At 31.0% G+C, this 21,258-nt stretch overlaps 2 protein-coding genes across 2 annotated transcripts; both read right to left on the minus strand.

Moving 5' to 3' along the window:
• On the minus strand, positions 1 to 438 carry LOC145578162 (uncharacterized). Its single transcript, XM_081635535.1, has one exon. The coding sequence runs from the start codon at positions 436 to 438 to the stop codon at positions 1 to 3; it is 438 nt and encodes a 145-aa protein (XP_081491661.1).
• A 967-nt stretch (positions 439 to 1,405) lies between these two features.
• LOC145579339 (pyruvate decarboxylase 1-like) lies at positions 1,406 to 6,128 on the minus strand. The gene is made up of 7 exons (XM_081636577.1): positions 5,341 to 6,128; positions 3,969 to 4,132; positions 3,301 to 3,862; positions 2,923 to 3,011; positions 2,442 to 2,559; positions 2,071 to 2,259; positions 1,406 to 1,742 (listed from the first exon to the last, which is right to left on the minus strand). Exons 1-7 carry the CDS (start codon positions 5,782 to 5,784, stop codon positions 1,572 to 1,574), a joined length of 1,737 nt encoding a protein of 578 aa, XP_081492703.1. The 5' UTR covers positions 5,785 to 6,128; the 3' UTR covers positions 1,406 to 1,571.
• Positions 6,129 to 21,258: the final 15,130 nt, after the last annotated feature.

The raw sequence follows: 21,258 nt of genomic DNA on the forward strand, positions 1-21,258 counted from the left end.
TCATTTCTTCTCTTCTTCCACCTCAAAAGCAGAAATTGGGTAAGTGCGGGAAATACCGGTAGGGGTACCAAAGGTAATTTTACCAGAATTAGGATCATCAATATAAATTTCATTAAGAGTGATCCAAATTAAGAGCTCCTTAGCTTTAACTCCATGAAGTTTCTTCATCCGACGATTCTCAACAAAGGCCGTAACATGAGTATCATATGATACTTGTTTACCGATCTTTTCGAACCGGTGTTGGATCGGTTTTTTTTGGATTAGCCACACGAACCCAGTCGTACGATTATACCCGACTTCCTCAATATCATCCATGGGTAGTAGACCATTAGGCATGTTGATTTCTAGTAAAAGCTCTTTTGATTTTTGCTTGCATAGGTCTGAACCGGTGTATATTTCTGCGTTTTCGCGGTGTTTTTCTATGAACTGAGCCGACATTTTTGGAAGTTTGTATTTATACGCTGAGGTTAGGACAGTCTTCTCTCAAGACTAAAAATAATAATTGGAAGGTATGGGGTTATAAGGAATGATGGGGTTTAAAAGGGTTTATATAGAGCCTTAAGGAGTTTATGTATGAAGAAAAAATTAAATTTTTTATGGGTAAAGAATTAAATTTTTGATGGTTATAGTTGGTTGGTGTATATGTAAAGAGAGGTAGTGTTGCATTTATTAGTTGTTTAAAGGTGTTAGTTTGGAGGATGGAATAGGATTCTTGAGGATGTGGAATTTAGATGGGGTATGAACGTGTGATTGCCCTCCCACATGGAAAGTTGTTGGGAATTGCTTGATTTACTAACCTGTTTTTAATTGATGGATGTATGAATTATGAATGAATATCATGCATTATAGAGGGTGGGCAACGGATAGCTCGAAATCAAGGTTGGTTTGTGTCAATTCGGTTTGGATCATAATTGTGTGATTAATACATACTATACTTTAATTGGTTAATGTCAATTCAGATCATAAAAATGATAAATGTTTTGATGTGAAGATAACCAAGTAAATTTCTTAAATCGGATAACAGAAGTTAAATTACGATGCATGTTTCGATCTTACATTTCGAGTAGATTATTAAGTAGGTTACTTAATGATAAAAAATTCTATCAATTTTTGTAGTGTTCATTTTCACATAAGGTGTCTTAGGACCTACCTTAGGTTGATTTGTAAGATGACAGGATGGAGTTTATAATTTAAGTCTGAATTGAATTATTTGAATTGGGTAATGACTAATGAAATGCGGGTTTATTGGAGTTGGGCCATAGTTGAGTATGTTTTTTGTTTATTTTCATGTCAAGTAGAGTAGGGTAGATCATTTTGAATCAAAGTTGGGCTAATCTGTTTAAGCTTAAAAGAACAAAGAATTAAACTAGGACCAACAATTTATTTATCCTCTCAGATCGGTAGATTATTGATAAGTCAATCAACAATATACACATATCACAGGACGAAAACAGTTATTTACATACAAACCATACAAAATCTGTCATTGTTTAGTACAGCCTTTATTTAAAGCCACCACAGATTAGCTACAACAGTTGATAAGCTTGATGACAGGACTACAAAATCAAGCACTACTGAGGATTTGGAGGCCGACTGTTGGCAGAGGCAACGCGAGATCCCCATTCCAACAGTTCTTTGCTGGTATCGTCTTTGTGCACAAGGATTTCGATAAAACAAAGAGAGTCCTTATATTCACCCGTGGCAGCAGCTATTGCATCAATCAGTTGTTCCTCTGTGTGGACCTGCATTTTACAATTGTTCACAACAACAAATTAAAATCAGCACTTGACAAGATGAAGAATTTCTTCAATCATTTGCTAAGCCACATTTTTGTTATCAGCCGTTTGATAATTGAGAAATTATGCACCAAATGATTGATCAATTGCTTTTAAAACTACACATGATTCTACATCTCTTTAAGTGGCCAAAAAACTGAATTGATCTTACGCATTAAGGTCTCAGTTGAGCTAATGAACACGAGTGAAAACATGCATTGACCATAAAAGTCTATAAAAATATAACTAGAAGGAGATGCAGAATTCAAATAAGTTTATATAAGTGGTAAACTACCTTTGCAGTCCAACAATTTCCTTGACCGTTATGGATAGCCTTAATAAAGCCTGTATAGTTCCAGTTCTTAATCACATTGTAGGGGCCATCATGAATCTCGACTTCAATTGTATATCCGCCATTGTTGATGAGAAATATTATGTTCTTTTGTCCACACCGAATCATTGTTGAAACATCTTGAGCAGTGACCTAATAAGATAAAAAGAAACTGTCAGTTTTCCACTCTGTATCGTATTCCACCAAACATAATAACTGTACTTTAAATTGTTAGGATGGCAGACTGAATAGCAGCCTCAATACGCTGAACTGAGCATGAGATTCAAAAAGACGTTACATTTCCCAAAAGTGGTAAATTTTCATTAACAGCTGACCTGAAAACTCCCATCACCAATGAAAGCAACAACTCGCTTGTCTTTGGCAGCTTGAGCATATCCCAATGTAGCACCAACAGACCAACCGATTGATCCATATTGCATCTGAAATTCAAACCTGTATATATATTGAACACACATCCACAGTTTCAGTCATGAGTTATACATGATCAGACTTTAGAAGTCAATAGACACTTCTGATAAAAAGGAAAGAACCTTGAAGGGAAAAGGTTCATTAATAAGATCTACTATAGCATTAGCAGCCAACATTCATAACCACAAAATGCATGTATATGCTTGCATGTCGTACTTCCTAGCTCAAACCCATTGGCTGGTAATAAATCATCATGAATGACTTGTACACCATGGTATGTACTTATGTCACAATGGGATCCAATTCATTTTTGTACATATGAAATGCATAAAAGTTGCAGATATCGTTTCAATAAAGATTTAATGTTTTCCAGTTGCTTCAACTTACCCACATCCTTCTGGAAGCCGGAGCTTTTGACAATTGAACCATGAGTCTCCTGTTTCTGCAATCAGTGCTGTATTCCCATCAATCATAGCCTGTTTTCATACCCTTTACAATGTCAAATAACAATTGAATGAAATTGAACTTAAAGTCCGTCAAGAATTTAGAAAAGCATGCCAAAAGAATTGAATATAGCTGAATGATCCTTGTTTTCAATGAATGTTGATCAGCAGGGATAACCAACTGAGCTTTAATCATTAAAGGCAATGAATGTTGTGTGCATAACTTGAAAAACACCATGTATGCAATGAATGTTGTGTGCATAAATTGAAGCACCATGAATGCAATGATTGTTGTGTGAATAAATTAAAGAAAATGGCTTGCCTGTATATGCTTGAAGAGAACATTGACTTTGAGTGGTTCATCCTTCCCACACTTTAGAGGCATGCCTGGAGGGGTATATATCCGTCGATAATTTTCCATTGCTGTGGTGTTTCTCTTAAGTTTCTTTGCCAATGCACTTAAGAAGTCATCCATGAAAACCCATCCATATGAGGGACCATTAGCAATAGTCACGCGGTTAGGCTGCACTAAGATCATTTTTTCTTTCTTGATCAACAGGGAATACCCAACTGAACTATAATCATTAAAAATAGGACCCACGAAAACATAAGCATCAGCTGATTCGACCACTTCACCAACATAGTTAGTACTGACAGCACCCCAGTATGTGCCGATAAAGTGGGGATGGTGTTCAGGCACCAGCCCCTTACCTGATGGCATGACTGCTATAGGGTAACCACATGCATCTGCAAGTTCTACAAATGCCTTTTGCGCCTTTGCGACCCGAAGTTTGGGTCCACCAATAATGACAGGTTTCACGGCCTTGTTTAGAAACTCGGCTGTTGCTTCCACAGCAGCTTCCAAGCCTAACTGATTGCTCTTACTGCATTGCAAACTCAGTGTCATAAACCAGAAACAGAACATAGAATTTACGTGTTCTAGTTTTATCTAATAAATACAAGGAAGAAAATCATTATGAAAATGCATACTGTGGTGCAAGGAAGTATGGAACAGGATCCCTAGCAAAAGTCGGGTGAGGAATTCCAGGCAGATTACAGCCTATGCTAATGTAAACTGGCTTGCTTTCCTTTAAAGCAGTTGAAATTGCTGTGTCTATCAGCTCATGTGCATCATCCAAGTTGTTGACCACCGCCTATTGTGTTTATATGATCAACACATTATACATCAAACATGAGCAACAGAGCACTCCCAACCCAAAAAATGCGGCAAGCAGGTAACATTTTGATCCCATTTCCAATAATTTCGTAAAAAGATGCATATTGCGTTACTTGGAGTTGGTTAACTAAAAGCGGCTGAAATATGAAACTTACCCAAACATTTGCCAAGTACCTTAACAACAAAATACTCAATATATTCATAGGTACTAGTTATATGTCATTGTGGTATAATATCTTATGTACCATTAGTACAGTAGTATCCAATAAAATGTCATTATAATCCTAAATAATAACCCTTAGAGTACTTAGTGCATGTTGTCCTATTAGTACTTGTATATTTCACAATGATATAATAAATAATGTACCATTTACCTATTTATTTGTATCATTAGAAAAATAAACTCTTTTGTTTTCTTGAGACATATTAGATTTTTTTTCTTCTTCTTTTATATGGTAAGATATGAGGGGATCCCCCCACCCTATCATAGGATTGGGGAGGGACGAGGATCGAACCCCCACCATTGGGGGGGGGGGGGGGGGAGGAGATGGAGAGATAGTTGTAAACAAAGGAAAAGTATAAATAGAATCATGCATGTGAGTATTTTGCTTAAAAATGAGATCGAGAGTTAGGAGAATAAGGGATTAATGAAATACAATTGCACCTCTAGTAAGGACTTGTTCTCTTCACCTGAAACAAGTAGATCTGGTTAAAAATTTTAAAGGTTTTTTGAATTATTTTAATCTGATCTGGTTTGATCTGATTTAAGAATTTGACTAAACTTTTTAAATATGTAATTTTTATAATTTTTTTAATACGCAATTAACAATATTTATGATAAGTAAATGATAATTAAAAGTTTGATCTGAATCATTTTGATCTGGTCTAATCTGATTTTAATTTATTAAAAAATAAGTATCTAAATAAGATAAAAAGAACAAGTTCTAAAAGTGAAAACTTAGAAAATGGGTGAAACCAATTATTGGTATTTTATGCAAATATGATCATATCTACAATTTTGCTATACTTTCTCTTACAAAATATATAACGGCCTTTTCTTAGGACTTCTTCTAAATTCTCTTATCATATCATTTTTAGACATACTGCACAGTGCACACTCACCATTTAATGCTTTCATAATCACTAAAAAAATCAGGATGGTAATAAAATGAAGGGAATATTTACCTGAAAACAAGTGACAGTCTGAAAGCAACGCAATTCCTGAGTAAAATCAGGCAAACCAATAGTATGATGCAAAATCCTATTAGTCCCATAGTCATTAGAATTGGGCCCACCAACAATACAAATCACAGGTAAATTCTCACTATTAGCTCCAGCAATAGCGTTAAGCACACTAAGCCCGCCAACAGTGAACGTGACAACACACGCGCCAACACCTTTCGCTCGCGCATACCCATCAGCAGCATACCCTGCGTTCAGCTCATTGCAGCAACCGATCAAGTTCAGCTCCGGCTCATCAACTAGATGATCTAATAAAGTTAAGTTAAAATCGCCGGGAACCGAGAAGACGTCTCTTACGCCTATTTGAACTAGCCGGCGACCGAGGTGCCGGCCTAGTGTACCTGCACCAGGTTGGAGGGGTTTGATTGGTAAGGCTCCGTGATCCATTGATCAAACTAAGTTTAAGGGAATGATTGAAGGTTTTTGAGGAATGAAGGGAATGGTGTTTTAGTGTTTGGAAGAGTGGAAGGATATATAATTAGGCACTTGGAGAGTAATCAGTGGGCTGAAATGGGGGAATTTGATTATTTAATGAAGGGGATAAAGTGGGTTTCGTTTGGTTTGATGTAGGCGGCGGAAACAGGAAACCAGACTCTGTTTTTGGGAATAAGAAAAAAGGAAATGATGGAAAAGCAGGGGAAATTATGGGATTCCTAGGAATCAAGGATTTGACAAGTTTGGGTGTTGTTAAAATAAAGGGAAGTTCACCGTTTACAAGTCTTGAAAAAAACGGTGATCAAATTTGATTTTTCTGTCTTTTTCTTGGGGAAGGGATTTTTTCTTTAACATATACAATCTCTTTTTTATAATAATTGTATCAGTTTAACAGGTATATTATTTATAAATTACTTACTTTGAATATAATTTTTCGCCATTATATATAAAAAACACTAGTTTTAAACTCATACCATACGATACACGGCGGTTTATTGTATTATAATTTTTTATTTTAAAAAATACATTAATAAAAAAAATAAGATCCCAATATTATATATAGGATGACTTTTGAATGGCCACAATAAAATTGTGGTCATTATATTAAATCAAATCGTAATCGTTAATTTCAATTGATTAATGTGAACCGTTGATATGATTACTTTTTATTTTTTTTAAAAAAAAAAAATTTGAACAAGATTTTTTTAAAACTATCACATTCTTATCAGTTTTCGATCTTATCAATTTCTTCTTACTCAGTAATTTTTTTCCTTTACTTCTTTGTTTTCTTTGTTTTAAATTGGATATATATTGCAAAAAATTTAAGCAACCTTAATTGGATGCCAGATTCAGAGGCAACAATTGACTTGATCTAATGCCATATCAGTATATCACTATGCGCAAAAAGCACATACAAAAACAGACATGCGGCTTTTGTTATCCCATCCATTGCGAGAAGACAACAATGGTTGAACTTGGAGCCAATAGCAAATAATTATAACCAGTATACGTGGATCACAGGCAAAGATTGAATCATTGAATGAAGAGAAGTAAATGGGAAAAAATATATAGACTAATCAATAAAGAAGAAACTGATCGTGGTAGTTTTTACAATTTTTTTTTTTTGTCAAATTTTTTTAAAATAAAATAAATATAAACCATATCAACGGTTCAGGTTAGACAATATAAATGAATGGTTGTGATTTGTTTTAATACAATGATCACAATTTTATTGTAGCCATTTGAAAACTATCCATTATATATATACACTATCGAATCTTATAATAATAGGCAATATTATAACAATAGTGTTAGATTAGCATTTTTAATGTACAATACACTTAAAAGTCTATCAAATTTAATTATTTAAATAATTTGTCAAATAGTTACTCCCTCCGTCCCTAAATTAGAAGTCTATTTCTCTTTATTATGTGGGTAATAAATGCTAAAAATAGGCTTCTAATAAAGGGACGAAAGAAGTACAATTTATAAATGTTGTTGGATAATTTATAAAGAAATCTTGTACTGCACAATACAATATATATATATATATATATATAAGGGCTATAAATTTATTTTTCTAATTTATTATTGTTCTGCAATATACATAAAATAAAAGAAATATACTTACCAAAAGAGAATTTGTAGCCCAATTTGAACTTCACTCGCTATTAGTCATTTGGTCCATAATGACCTTTATAAAAATCAAACATAGCAATTATTTTAAATGCGGAAAATAAATTTTGATCATATATAAGGAAAACATTAAATATGAATGCATAGTGAAATGGAAACAAAAAGGAATTTACTATTATCAATGGTGGGTTTATGAACAATTAACTTCCTTTGAGATAAAACACTAAATTTGTTTTAATATTTTTTTTTATAAAAAAAATTACTTTCTGAATAGGCATGATTAGGGGATTGGGATGGAAGAGATGTATGATTTTTGATTTTTTTTTTTTTAAAAAAAAATATTTTCTCGAATAGGCTTAGGGGATTGGGAGGGAAGAGATGTATGATTTTTTTTTTAAAAAAAAATTATTATTATTTTCTTGAATAGGCATGATTACGGGATTGGGATGGAAGAGACATATAATTTTTTTTAATTAAAAAAAATTATTTTACAACAGGAAAAACAGGAAGTGGACAAGTGTCCTTCCAATTTCCTGTTTTAAAAAAATAGTATTCATATGTTTCCATATAAAACATTTAGATTAGTCTTTGTATATTTTCAATATATCATTTATTCAAAAAAAAAAAAAAAAAAAAAAAAAAAAAAAAAAAAAAACCCTAATATATCAACTTTTTATACTTATTACAAATTATTCAAAATTATGCATTGACACGTAAGTCAGTCAAACTTTTGCGATTTCTAAAACATAGGGAGTTTAGTTTTTCTAGTAGACTTGTCAAGAATTAGTGTGTGGGATTTACAGTTCTTCTCTGCCTTACAAGATGTAGAGTAGTCAAAAATTAAAATTTACAAGAGCGGTAATGGAAGAGTTGTTAAAAATTAACCCAATTTGTATATACGGGAACAACTAAAATAAGTTAACGTGAAAAATTACACATTTCTTTTATAAAAACAAAGTGATCCAATATGATTTGTGAAAGCAAAGTGATCTAATATGATTTAAATGTTATTACTCTGTAGGTTTAGCAATTACCTGGTAGCAATAATTAATCACATTTGTTGTTTTTACTTACAAATTGATAAAAACAAAGTGATCCAATATTGTTTTTACTTAGCAATAATTGATCACATTTATTTATATGCTTTGATTAGCTATTAGTATTTGCAATATATATTAGTGCGGAGTATATAGAAAGGGCTTTGGTAATTAGTATGCAATTGCTAGTTGTTTATTTGATTGAGTTGGTAATAAAAAGCTACATACTTATTCCTAAGTACTCCAATAGGGTTACATGTTATCTTTTCAATTGATAACCAAACTTCCAGATTTTCCTTAATTAAGAATTTTAAAGACAATTGTAATTAGCCATCCATTGTGGAAACCTCTATTCAAAAAAACGCTAGTCAAAATTTAAATTTTATCGTTTTGGGCTAAAGTTGTTGATGCAAAGTCAGAGACTAATTACTAATGCCTACACCCTAGTATAGGTAAATATACCTACACCCCCTCCCCGCCACCGCCACCACCAATAATTTACCTCCCTTCCAAATAAATACAGATTATATATATATACCACCATTGTTATCTTCTAAAAAACTTTATTTTATGATTTCTCTCTCCAAAAATCATCCTCCTTTATTTTCTCTCCAAAAAATTTCATCATATCCATTTTCTCTCTCCAAAGACCTTCATCTTTAATTTCTCTCTTTAAAAACCTTCATATTTTTCATCATAAAAATTTATTAATCATCTATTCATATCACTTCTTATGGGAGCTTCATTGTTGACGCGAATCATTGATGAGGTACTAATTTGTCTCTCCTTTTTTCATTTCAATGATTTGATATAATTGTTAATTAAATATTGATGTGATTACTCTAATTTTTTTCCCCAAATTGATTGTCAAATCTTAGAAAAAAAAATCAATATATGGGTTGAATTATATCAATATTTGATGTACTCTTGTGTTGAATTGATTTATGGTGTGTTATTATATTGTATAATATAATTATTAGACATAAATAATTGAAAACAGAGTGTTGTCCTAATTTTCTAGATAGTTTGATCTATTTCGTCAGATTATTAATATGTAAATTTAGTTTAGTGTGGAAAATAATTGTTGAGGAATGTTTACTTTCGTTATGATAGATGTTCATTAGTGTATTAGTAAATGATCATTTGCATATTAATATACGAGCATTAGATTTCTGATATATGTTCATATTATTGTCATCTCCATCAAATTTTTCTCTGGAATTAAAGATTTTGAGTAAGAATTTGTGATTTCTTATACTTTTTTGTGGAAGTAAGTGAGTCTTATAATTGTAGTTGAATTATGTTATTGTTTGATATTCTCTAATTTTGTGTTAAGGCGTGATTTTATATTATTAATTATTGGTTTAAAATTTTAAAAATTATTTACAACTTGTTTTAGTTCTTATGACTGTTATGACTAATAATGGAAATTTCTTTTTTATATCATCCATTATCATATTGATAAATGCTCATTATGACCTATATATATGTTTATTCACATATTAATTGGTGATCATTCGAATTTTGATAAATGTTCAATTGGAGTATTATATATGTACATCTCATATTGAAAAATAGTCACTTAGATTTAAATTCACATTCATTTCATTCTCTTATTTAGAAATTCTCATGAGTCTCAGCTCATTTGGATATTGATACTACATGCATGAAAATTGTTTATTGATAGATGTTTATTCAAATATTAATACATAAATTGTGCATCTTTGCTTGGATATATGTATATTCACATATTTATATAATGCTCATATGTAAAAATCATAAGGAATTATGAAATTATTTGCCGTTGAAATATAGAGTACAATTGTGCTAATTTTCAGAATTAGTTGAGCTTTTGTAGAATTATTGAAATTTGAACTAGTTTATAATGAAAATGACTTTGGGATAAATGTTCATTTTCATTTTGATAGATGTTCATTATGATATTAGTATATGATCATTCACATTCTTACCTTAGATAAGATCAACTAGGGTCCAGTCTTGAGAGAACACTACCTTAGTTCTGTTTATGATAATTCAGTTATTAATGAATGTATAATGGGATTTAAACAATTGTTCATTTAGATTTAAATACATAGTTGTTTATTCTCATATTGAAAATATTCACATAAACTATATTAATACATGTTCAACTTCATATTAAATTAATATATACATACATTTTAACTCTAATATTGATAGATGTTTATTCGAATATTGATACATAGATGTTCACTTGGATATGTGTAAATTCACACACATATTAATGAATATTTACACATATATTAATGTATGTTCATTCACATATCATAAAATGTTCAAAAATCATCACATATTGTTCATTCATCGTAGAAAATGTATTATTAATTTATTACTTTACAGTGTGTTCATTTTCGAATTTGTTATTGTTATTCATTCGTAAATGTTCAATTTTGAATCCTTACACGTACTTTTGTTTGGAATTTGTTCATATGTTTGTTACGATTTTTACGTGATCTCTTATTGTACTATAATCAAGCAAGGAAGTTGAAGGCGGAAAATATATTATGCTCATCGGATTATATTTTTCATGGAAAACACACAAATTTCATATGATTAGAGGTGCAACAAGGAGGATATATCTATATAGACACTTTATTATACCAAATGTAACAATTAAGAATGTTCATTTAACAAGACACATATATACATGTAGGATTGAATGGTTCATTTTCATGTTTATGAAACAATTACATGAAATAGAATAGAAATGTATTAGTATTGTAATTAAATTAAATTTATTTTATATTGGATATTATTTTTTAACAACATTTTATTTAAATAAATAAAATTCTTAGATGTATGTATATGTATTCAACTTGATGATATAAAAAAGAACATATGTTGAAACATAAATAAACAAAAATGAACGTTTGATGATGAAATATTTCTTATAATAGAAATGATTTGAGTGCAGTAATCCTTATAAATGAACTTGCTTTCAGTTTTATCTATAGAAAATTCTAAAAATAAAATTCAGAAAATATACGAAGTATTAACTAGAAGAAAAAAAACTCCTTGCTAAAAAATGAACATTTAATAATACAAAAATGAACATTTACCAATACAGAGATGAACATGTTATGAAAATTTACAGAAAATTCATAAATAAAAGGAAAGGACGGGACATGCACGGAGGATGTGGGGGGGGTGTAGGCAATGTTCCCTACCCCGAAGTGTAGGTAAAAATTTGTAGTCAGAGACTGGTTACATTTAGAAGCCCAATATTTTGCCTAAATCGAGCCCAATATATTTAAGTGTCTAAGTACTTGTCTCTCCAAATGGTAACCCATTTGACCTTATCACTTTTTACCCAACATTTGGTCATGAAATAAAGTTTGGATTTTTAAAGACGGATATTATATAATTTTTTTTTTTTTGATGGATATTATATAAATTAGATTAGCTTTAGCATACATGCATAATGCAAGTATACAACAACTTTTCCTCAAAAAAAAAAAATAAATAAAAAAATAAAAAAAAAGGATACAACTAAGATTATACTATTAACCCTTACAAATCTAGCTTATAACTATTTGAGTCCATACTTTATAATTACAACTAGACCTGTACAAATGAACAGGGCCCTACTAAAAGCCCTGACCCAGCCCTAAATTAAACAAGGCCGGGCTGGACCATATATAAAATGTGCGATCTTTTAAAGAGTTCTCAAATTATGGGCTTTTAAAGGGTTAGACTAGGTTTTAAAAAAGCTGGAAAAGGTTTACACTTTGAGGGCTTGTTATCCTCTATTTTAACAATAGTTATTATCTGCACTATGGTGCACCTAGAAATAGGTGCACCACGACTATATTTTTGAACATTAAATATATAAATTTGAACACTTTACAAAAAATGAACATTTATTAAAAAAATATGAACACGTCACAAAAACTAAACATTAACATGTAATTTTATATGTTAATATTTTATAAAAGAAATGTTCATTTTATATGTAGTAAATTTTCAGTTTATATTACAAAACTATTGAATTATTACGAGTCAAACAAATTTCTTTACAAAAATTAATATTTATTATATAGTATTGTATTTAATATATTACATGTTCAAAATTTGGATTGTTCAGATTTTTTTTACTAAATGTTTAAAAGTATAGGCGTGGTGTATTGCGATATTGTTCAGACTTTTTTTTTACTAAATGTTCAAAAAATTTTGATGTTCATATATTTTTTTACTAAATGTTCAAAATTTGCGATTGTTCAGAATTTTTTTACTAAATGTTCAAAAGTATAGGAGTGGTGCATTGCGATTGTTCATATTTTTTTACTAAATGTTCAAAATTTGTGTTGTTCATATTTTTTTACAAAATGTTCAAAATTTGCAATTGTTCATAATTTTTTTACTAAATGTTCAATAGAATAGGCGTGGTGCTCCTATTTCTATGTGCACCATGGTGCACCTTAAAATTTGCGCTATTCTAACTCTGTCGCATTCTAATCTTTTGATTCTCTCTCCTAACTCTAATTTTCTAGCTCTCAGTATCTTAAACCTCTATCTCTCTTCACTCAAATATAAACCCTAAAGAAATGCTCAATTCCCAAATTATAAACCCTAAATTTCTCCCATATTAGTAACCTCTCTCCTTTGCTCTTTTGATTGCTCCATCGTGCTTCACTGTAGATCGTCTGCGGATTTGGTAACTTCATGAATTTTAGCTTTTTTGTCAGGTGTTTATGGAATCGATGATGATTTGATTGGATTTGTAATGATCGTCCACCAATCTAATATTAATTGCAATTTCAGAAAGAAAAAAGAAATTGGTGATATTGCCCGACCCATTTTAGATTAACCTTGACTCTAGCCCGACCCAACCCATTTAATTAAGGTTTGACCCAGCCTTAATCAGGCCCGTTGAACAGGTCTATTTACAGCCCAAGCTTATGCTTTTTTTTGGTGCATTGAAATTGATTGCGTACTATCAATAACTATATACTAAAAGACACACCAGTAATGACACATCTCATTTTCTGGTGTGTCCTTATTTTTTTTCGAATAAAATTCAATTAAAGAAACAAATCTTATTTACAAAAATTCCCTAACCTTATACTCCGTACAATATAATTACTTAAAATATAAAAGATTTGACATATCTTTAACACAAATATTTCTATAGCTAAAAAAAAAAAAAAAAATCTTAACATAATTTTGCTCATTTTCTACATCAGTTAATATCTAACATATCTTTCGTAATCCCTTATTTTGCTCAAAATTTGTCAACTATATTTTTGGAATTTTTTTTGTTTATAAAAACTAGTTATAATGATAGTTTAATAATTGATTATTGAAGATTACCGTGCATGGCACGTGAACTAACCTAGTTATTGTAAACTAAAGAGTTCATCTGTTTTTGAAAAAAAAAAAGATTTTTTTTTTTTTTTTTTTTTTTTTTTTTTGGTTTTACATAAACTCAATAAGCTCGCAATTATCTTGACAACAACATGACTTTGCCACTATTCACTCATTCTCTTTTGACAATCAAATTTTTGCTATTTATACATAAGGAAAAACAGTCATATGAAATGTTCTTACAACTGTTTCATTACATACTTCCATAATATCTTTTTTTTTATTATAATCTTTACTAATTTAAATTATAGCTATTGATGGTTAAATTTATGCACTGATAAGCGTGATACATGAAACATGTATAGTAAAAAAGAACAGATGAACTATACAATAAGCAAACAATAGCTTAACTCGATCTAGCTTTAAATTAGCTAGAATAATTAAAGGAAAAATATTTTGATTAACAGATCATGATATGTAAAAGTTTGGAAAATTTGTAAAATACCACCAACTATTATAATCATTTTGTACAATACCACCAAAAGTTTTTATTTTATTTATTTATTTATTTATTATTATTATTATTAATTTTTATTTTACCACCATCTATTTTTAAAGTCTTTTCAAATTACCACCAACTATTTTTATTAACCGTTATAACCAGGGGCGGATCTTTAAAGGGGCGGGCAAGGGCTTGCCCCCCCTTAAAATTTGGCCCAAAGTTTTTATATTTTACATCTAGTAAAAAGCCCAAAAATTACCAAAAGAAGTTGCACCAAGCGTCCAAGCTTACTAGGAGTATTCTACAAATTTTTGCCTACACTTAAATACCTGCACCCCCATTCTAACGACTAAACAAAACGCGTTCTCAACACCGTATCACCGCACTTCACTCACACCTACTCTGCTGCCCTTGAGCACCGTACTTACCCCTTGTCCCTACAAGGCTACAATAATAACAACAGCAGGAACCAAACAGAGTATTTAGCGAAGCTGTCGAATTTATATGCACGTCAATCGAGTTCACCCAAATTGATGATCACAAATTGATAATCCTAGCTTATATAAAACAAGCAAAGTACAAGCCTAATCAAAGCAACAACAAGCAAATAAAGAAAATTTAAGCCAACATTCCCTAATTTTGGTAGGGATGAAGATTTGCTCAAAAGTTGTAACGATGACGATTTTTAATTGTTATTGTTGTGGTGGCAATGACGACAACGATGAAGCAACAATAGTTACTGTGGCTGGAGATGAAGTTCCGTCAGACTAAGCGGCTAGATCAGAGGATTGATGAGGATGAGAGAGATTGAAAGAGCTCAAACCACCGTGTGTGTGTGTATATATATATATATATATATATATATATATATATATATATATATATATATATATATATATATATATATATATATATATGTTCAACTTGTGACCTTGAAAATGAACGTATGTAGCTTCTAAAATGTACATATATGTCTCTTAAAATGAGCATGTTTATTATCTATATATATATATATATATATATATATATATATATATATATATATATATATATATATATATATATATATATATATATATATATAACTTTGTACACAATGTATATTTATTACAATAATACTGCATAAAAAATTATAAACCATTCATCAACATGAAAATAAAAATGAATGATACGAGTAGTAGATTATCTGATTGCATTATTGTGTTTTTGGATCTCTAATTAAAGATATGGCAGTGTTACTTCAGAAAAATTAGTAGGATGATATTGTGCTCAATATATTTAAACAAAACTCTTTATAACATCGTGTTTTCGATGTTGTTAGTCATACCATGTGACCACTTGTGAAAAAAAAAGTACGTAAAAAGAGAAGAATTAATAATTTATACTACATACGAGTATATGTTATGAGATTTTATAGAAATGAGCATTTTACTCTCTAGGTAAACGAACATATCGATATTTCTAAATGAACATATGCGTGCAACTAAACAAATTTAAATGAACATACTACTCTGTACTATTATAGTCACTTCATAAATAATTATATACAAGTGTTATAGCAAATATGTATTTCGTATTATAATTATCACCTTTAATGTGATAATAAATAATTATAAGTGTTAAACTAATGACCATGTTTAGATATGAAAATGGATATTGTATAAATGAACATCTTTTACTTTGATAATGACCATGTTTAGATATGAAAATGAATATTGTATAAATGAACATCTTTTACTTTGATAAGTCAATAACGAACAAGTATTAAATTTCAAATGAACATCTTCCAATATGAAAATGAACATGTAATAAAGAAAAGAAAATGAGCATGTATCAATTAAATTGCACATTTATAAATAGATGGCCATAAATGAGCGTCATTTAAAATGCTCATTTACGATAGATTAAATTAATTAGTTGCCCAAAGTTCACTGAATACAAGTTTTAACTTTTAATTCGCGAAATAAGTAATACTAGTAATAATCGATGATGTATATATGCTTCAATTCCATAAATCAAATTGATATGAATTTAATTTTAGTTATAATAATTAAAATATTATTTCTTTTATATATGAACATGAATCCTATTTAAATTTAACATTTATAATTGAGCCTGAATTTCATCTAAAATGAACATTTACGATAGATTAAATTTGCCATCCAAAATTCACCGAATAATAGTGTTAATTAATAAAATATTTAATACAATTGATAATTGATGCTTCAAGTAGACAAATCAAATTGATAATTTATCTTTAAATATTAGCTGCTATAAGTAGAATTGAATATTAAACTTTCTAAAAGTGAACATAAAGTCCATCTAAAATGAACCTTTACGACAAATTAAATTTGCTATCCAAAATTCACCGAATAACAGTATTAATAACAAAAATAAGTAATATAATTGACAATTGTTGTTTCAAGTTTATGAATAAAATTGATAATTTGTCTTTAATTTTAGTTACTATAAGTTGAATATTAATCTTTCTAAAAATGAACATAAAGGTTATCTAAATGAACATTTGATAGATTTTTTTTTAATAATAATTAAAATAAATGTGAAGTACTACTTTTAATTTTTTTTTTCATTTGAGAATCACTGAAAATAATCTTCTCTCCCCTCTTTCTTGCTTGATAATGGGAAAGAAAAAGATGGTTAACTATACTTATGAAACCAGTCAATTAGAAAGAGAAAGTATCTCACTATCTTAGAGATAGAAAATTTAGAGGAACCAAAATTCACAGGAAAAATAAAAGAGATTTGGGGTTGATTAAATGATTTTCATTAAAATGCTTCATTAAATTACACACTTCTGAGTGAAGCAGACGAACATTCATCTCGGTCACTGCTGGCGACGCGGAATCAAAGAATCAAAGTACTCCGGCGTTGAAAGAGAGAGAAGCACATTTTCCAACGACGATTGGGTTGCTAAGGTAGAGCAGTGGGAGTAGTTTTGGGGAGAAATCATTGTCGGATTGTTACTTGTGAGCGATCTTGTTGATCTTATGAAACACATCATTTTGATGGGTGTAGATAATGGAGGTAATTGGGGGTGTAGGTAGAGATACATACACTTGGGTCTAGGGATTTATAATTAGGAGTATTCAGTTTGTCTTTTTTGCACAAATTCCAAACTCCAAAGCAAATGAACACACACGTGAAATCACTAATCACTACTAACTAGCTGCAAATTAGACTACACAAAATTACAATATTACCCTTTTAGTTTTCTCTTTTTGTTATTCTATGATTCTATCTATGGATTATTTTTATCAAAAATTCCAAATGCCTTGAATTATTATTTCCTCTTCAATTATGAGTTATGGAAGTAATGTCAAAGGTTAATTACTTATTGAAATAGGATTATATAAATGATTATTTTATTTTTATAGTATTTGTATAATAATTAATAATACTTCCTCCGTTTATTTTTAGTTGACACCGTTTGACTTTTACACTATTCACACATTACACTTTGACTCGCTTTTGTGATCTATAGATACGATAAAATATAGTCATGTAGGATTTTGTTTGACGTCTCGATGTATATTTTATTAATATCCAATTTTTATAATTTTACAATGTTGATAATTAGAGTTATTAAGCGTTTAAAACATGCGTTGGCAAGCGTGATAATAGAAAGGTGTCAACTAAAAAAAACAGAGGAAGTATTAAGGTAATAATATATATATATATATATATATATATATATATATATATATATATATATATATATATATATATATATATATATACACACATATATATATATATACACACATATATATATACATAATTAATAATATTAAGGTAATTTGGCCCCCTAAGAAAAATTGTCAAGATCCGCCACTGGCTATAACTCCACCATGACATCATTGTGGTCCCCACCAACTACCTTAATCTCATTTTCCCTCTTTTCCTACTCTAATCTCACGATTATTTCCCCCTGCTCCCCCATTACCCTTCTCTCTCATCTTTACTCTGAATTCTGAATTATCACCTACCCCATTGAATGTAAAAACCCACATTCATCACTCCTATCTCTCTCTCTCTTTGTCCTTTGTTTCTAAAAGTAGGGTTTTTCGCTTCATTTCTCTGTGAAAAAGCACAGGGGGGGGGGGGGGGACCAAATGCTCAGCTAAATTAGGTGCGTTGGAGGTGGTGGACCAAGGTTTACATTGTGGCATTGAAAGTCAGCAATGAAACAGACAAATTCGAGGTAATTTTCGTTTTTTAATTGACAGTTGTAAACCCTAGATTCCGTACAAAGTGAATACATGCAATTAGTTTAATTGGATGCTTGATTATTTCAGTAATGTTTAATTAGTTTTTAATTAGGGTTTGTTTAATGTTAAATTACATGTTTTTATCGAAAAGTATAGTACTTTGATGCAATTTGAAGAATTGGGTTTTGTGCAGTAGGGTTTGATTTGAATTAATTAATGCTTTGTAAACTGAGAATGATGTGGTTGTTGTGTGCTTTGTTGATAGTAGCTGATTAAAATACTACCTTTTTTGACTAATGCAGTGTGGCTACAAATATTTATGGAAGATTTGTTGACATTAGGATAAGATTAGGAGGTGAGTTTGTTACAAATGCAGTTAAGGGTAGAAAGGTGGTTGAATATGAAGGTGGTTGGTTGTATTTAAAAACACAATCGACTGTCAAAAAAATGAGGGTTTAATACTTAGGCATGCTGTAGCTGAGGGTTTTAGGTTGGGTGAGATGAATGTCCCTGACAGGTTTAAAGTTTGGTATAGGCAAAAGGGAAGAAGTCTTGGCAGTGGTAGGAGAGAGTTCAAGGATGACATGGACATTGAGAGGTTTCTCCAGACATTTAGATAAGCTTGGAATATTGGATATATATGTGACTGTTGAGCTTGTTTTAGAAGAATCACAAAATGTGGGGTCATTGCAAAACTTATCACACAGAACAAAGCTTCCCACCTTAACTATTAATGAACCTCAACCTAATATTAATGGCCCAACTTCATCACATGTCCCAAGCCCAATCTACCATGCTACCCAGTCAATACTTGTCCCAAGCAAACCCACAGTTGAGACGTTAATTCCAATTAGAAAACCTAAGGGTAAAGTTCAAGAAAGCAGCTTAGCAGAAGCATTTCTGGTGATTGAGGAAGATTTTTATAGGGGTTTGGGGAGAGATAAGGAAGTGCAGAAAACACATACACCTAGAATTAAGCATGTTGCAACCAAGGGGAAAAGGGAAGAAAGTGAGTAAGAAAGAGAGTAAACAAAGTAACAAGAGTGGTAAGGCTAAGGCCAATAAGAGGTTGTTTTCTAAAGAAGATCTTGGATCTTCTAGTTCTGATGAAGTTAGTACAGATATAGAGTGGGAGATTGGAGAGGAGGATTGTCAGTTAGAGGATTTCTTGCAAACTCAGGGAACAATTGGGATACTGAAGGAGGTGCAAGACAGTTTGTGTGAAGAAGGGACATCAAAATTCAAGAGTGGAGAAAAGGGCAGTGAATTTGTAAAGGGGGAATTTCATTTGCAAGAGGAACTAGATTCAGATTCAGATGAATTAAGGAGTCTAAATGGTTCTGATTCAGATGCTGAAGTGCATTCATACTTCAATGCTCTTAGTGACTTCAAGAAGCCTATTCAATTCAAGGTAGGACTGAGGTTCACTTCCAGCAATGTGTTGAGGCAAGCATTAAGGAAGCATGCTGTGGAGAATAGGTATGACTTTTATTACTTGCATAATGCTAAAAGTAGGATTACAATTTTCTGCAAGTACAAATGTGACTGTCCTTGGGATAAGAAGAATGCAAGGAAGCCAATTAATGTGTAGCTGTGAGAATCAGTGTCCATTTAAGCTGTATGCCAGGTGTTTGACTAGGGTAGATTACTGGGAGATTAGATCAATGAGAATGAGACACACATGTATGAGGAGGAACATGAACACCAAGATGAGTGCATAGTACTTGGGAGATAAGTATTTAGAGGAGTGGAAAGTTGACCCTAACTGGAAACTCAAAGCATTTATGCATAGGGTTTTATTGGATACAGGAATTAAGTTAGTTACACTAAAGCTTGGATGGCTAGAGCAAGGGAAAAGTTTCTTATATATGGACTTGCTGAGGAGGAATATGAGAAAGTGTATGATTATGGAAAGGCATTAATGAAGTACAATCCAAGAACCAGAGTGGGTGTAGTTGTTGATGGTATGGATGGGCCTGAGCCACCACTTTTTGTGAGAATGTTTGTTGGTTTGAATGGCTTGCTTGATGGGTTTATTCAAGGGTGTAGGTCCATTATTCGAGTTGATGGTTGCCATTTGAAGGGGGCATATCCAGGGCAAATATTATTAGTGGCTGTGGGCAAATATGGGAACAACAACATTTTCCCTTTTGCTTGTGCTACTGTAGAGGTAGAAAATACAGAAAGTTGGGTGTGGTTCCTTGAAGAGTTGTTGAAAAAATTGGCAGGTGATGAAGGAGAAGGGTGGACCTTTATGTTAGATAGGCAAAAGGTATATACTTAACTTTAGTGTTACTTTGTTTCTTTTGTAATATGCAGATGCTTATACAAATGATGTTGTTGACTTAACATTGACAGGGGTTGCTTGAGGCATTCAAGACAGTTGTGCCAAAAGGTGAAATCAGATTTTGTTTACGACATATTTGGGCCAACTTCAAGCTAAAATTCACTGACAGTCTGTTTAAAGAACTTTTTTGGCAATTAGCTAGGGCAACTACTCTGGTAACCTTCAGTTGTCCAACTTTATTTGATTCTACTTTCTTAGATTCTGCTACAATTATGAATGTAGTATATGATCCAGATGTGGTTGTTTTATATTTGACCTTAGGTTGATCATGAAATTGCAATGGAGAGTATAAAATTTTTGAACGAAAAAGCTTATGAATATCTTGCAAATATT

The sequence above is a fragment of the Chenopodium album genome, chromosome 14 (assembly GCF_948465745.1).
Source record: "Chenopodium album chromosome 14, dcCheAlbu1.1, whole genome shotgun sequence".
Taxonomy (NCBI): Eukaryota; Viridiplantae; Streptophyta; class Magnoliopsida; order Caryophyllales; family Amaranthaceae; genus Chenopodium; species Chenopodium album.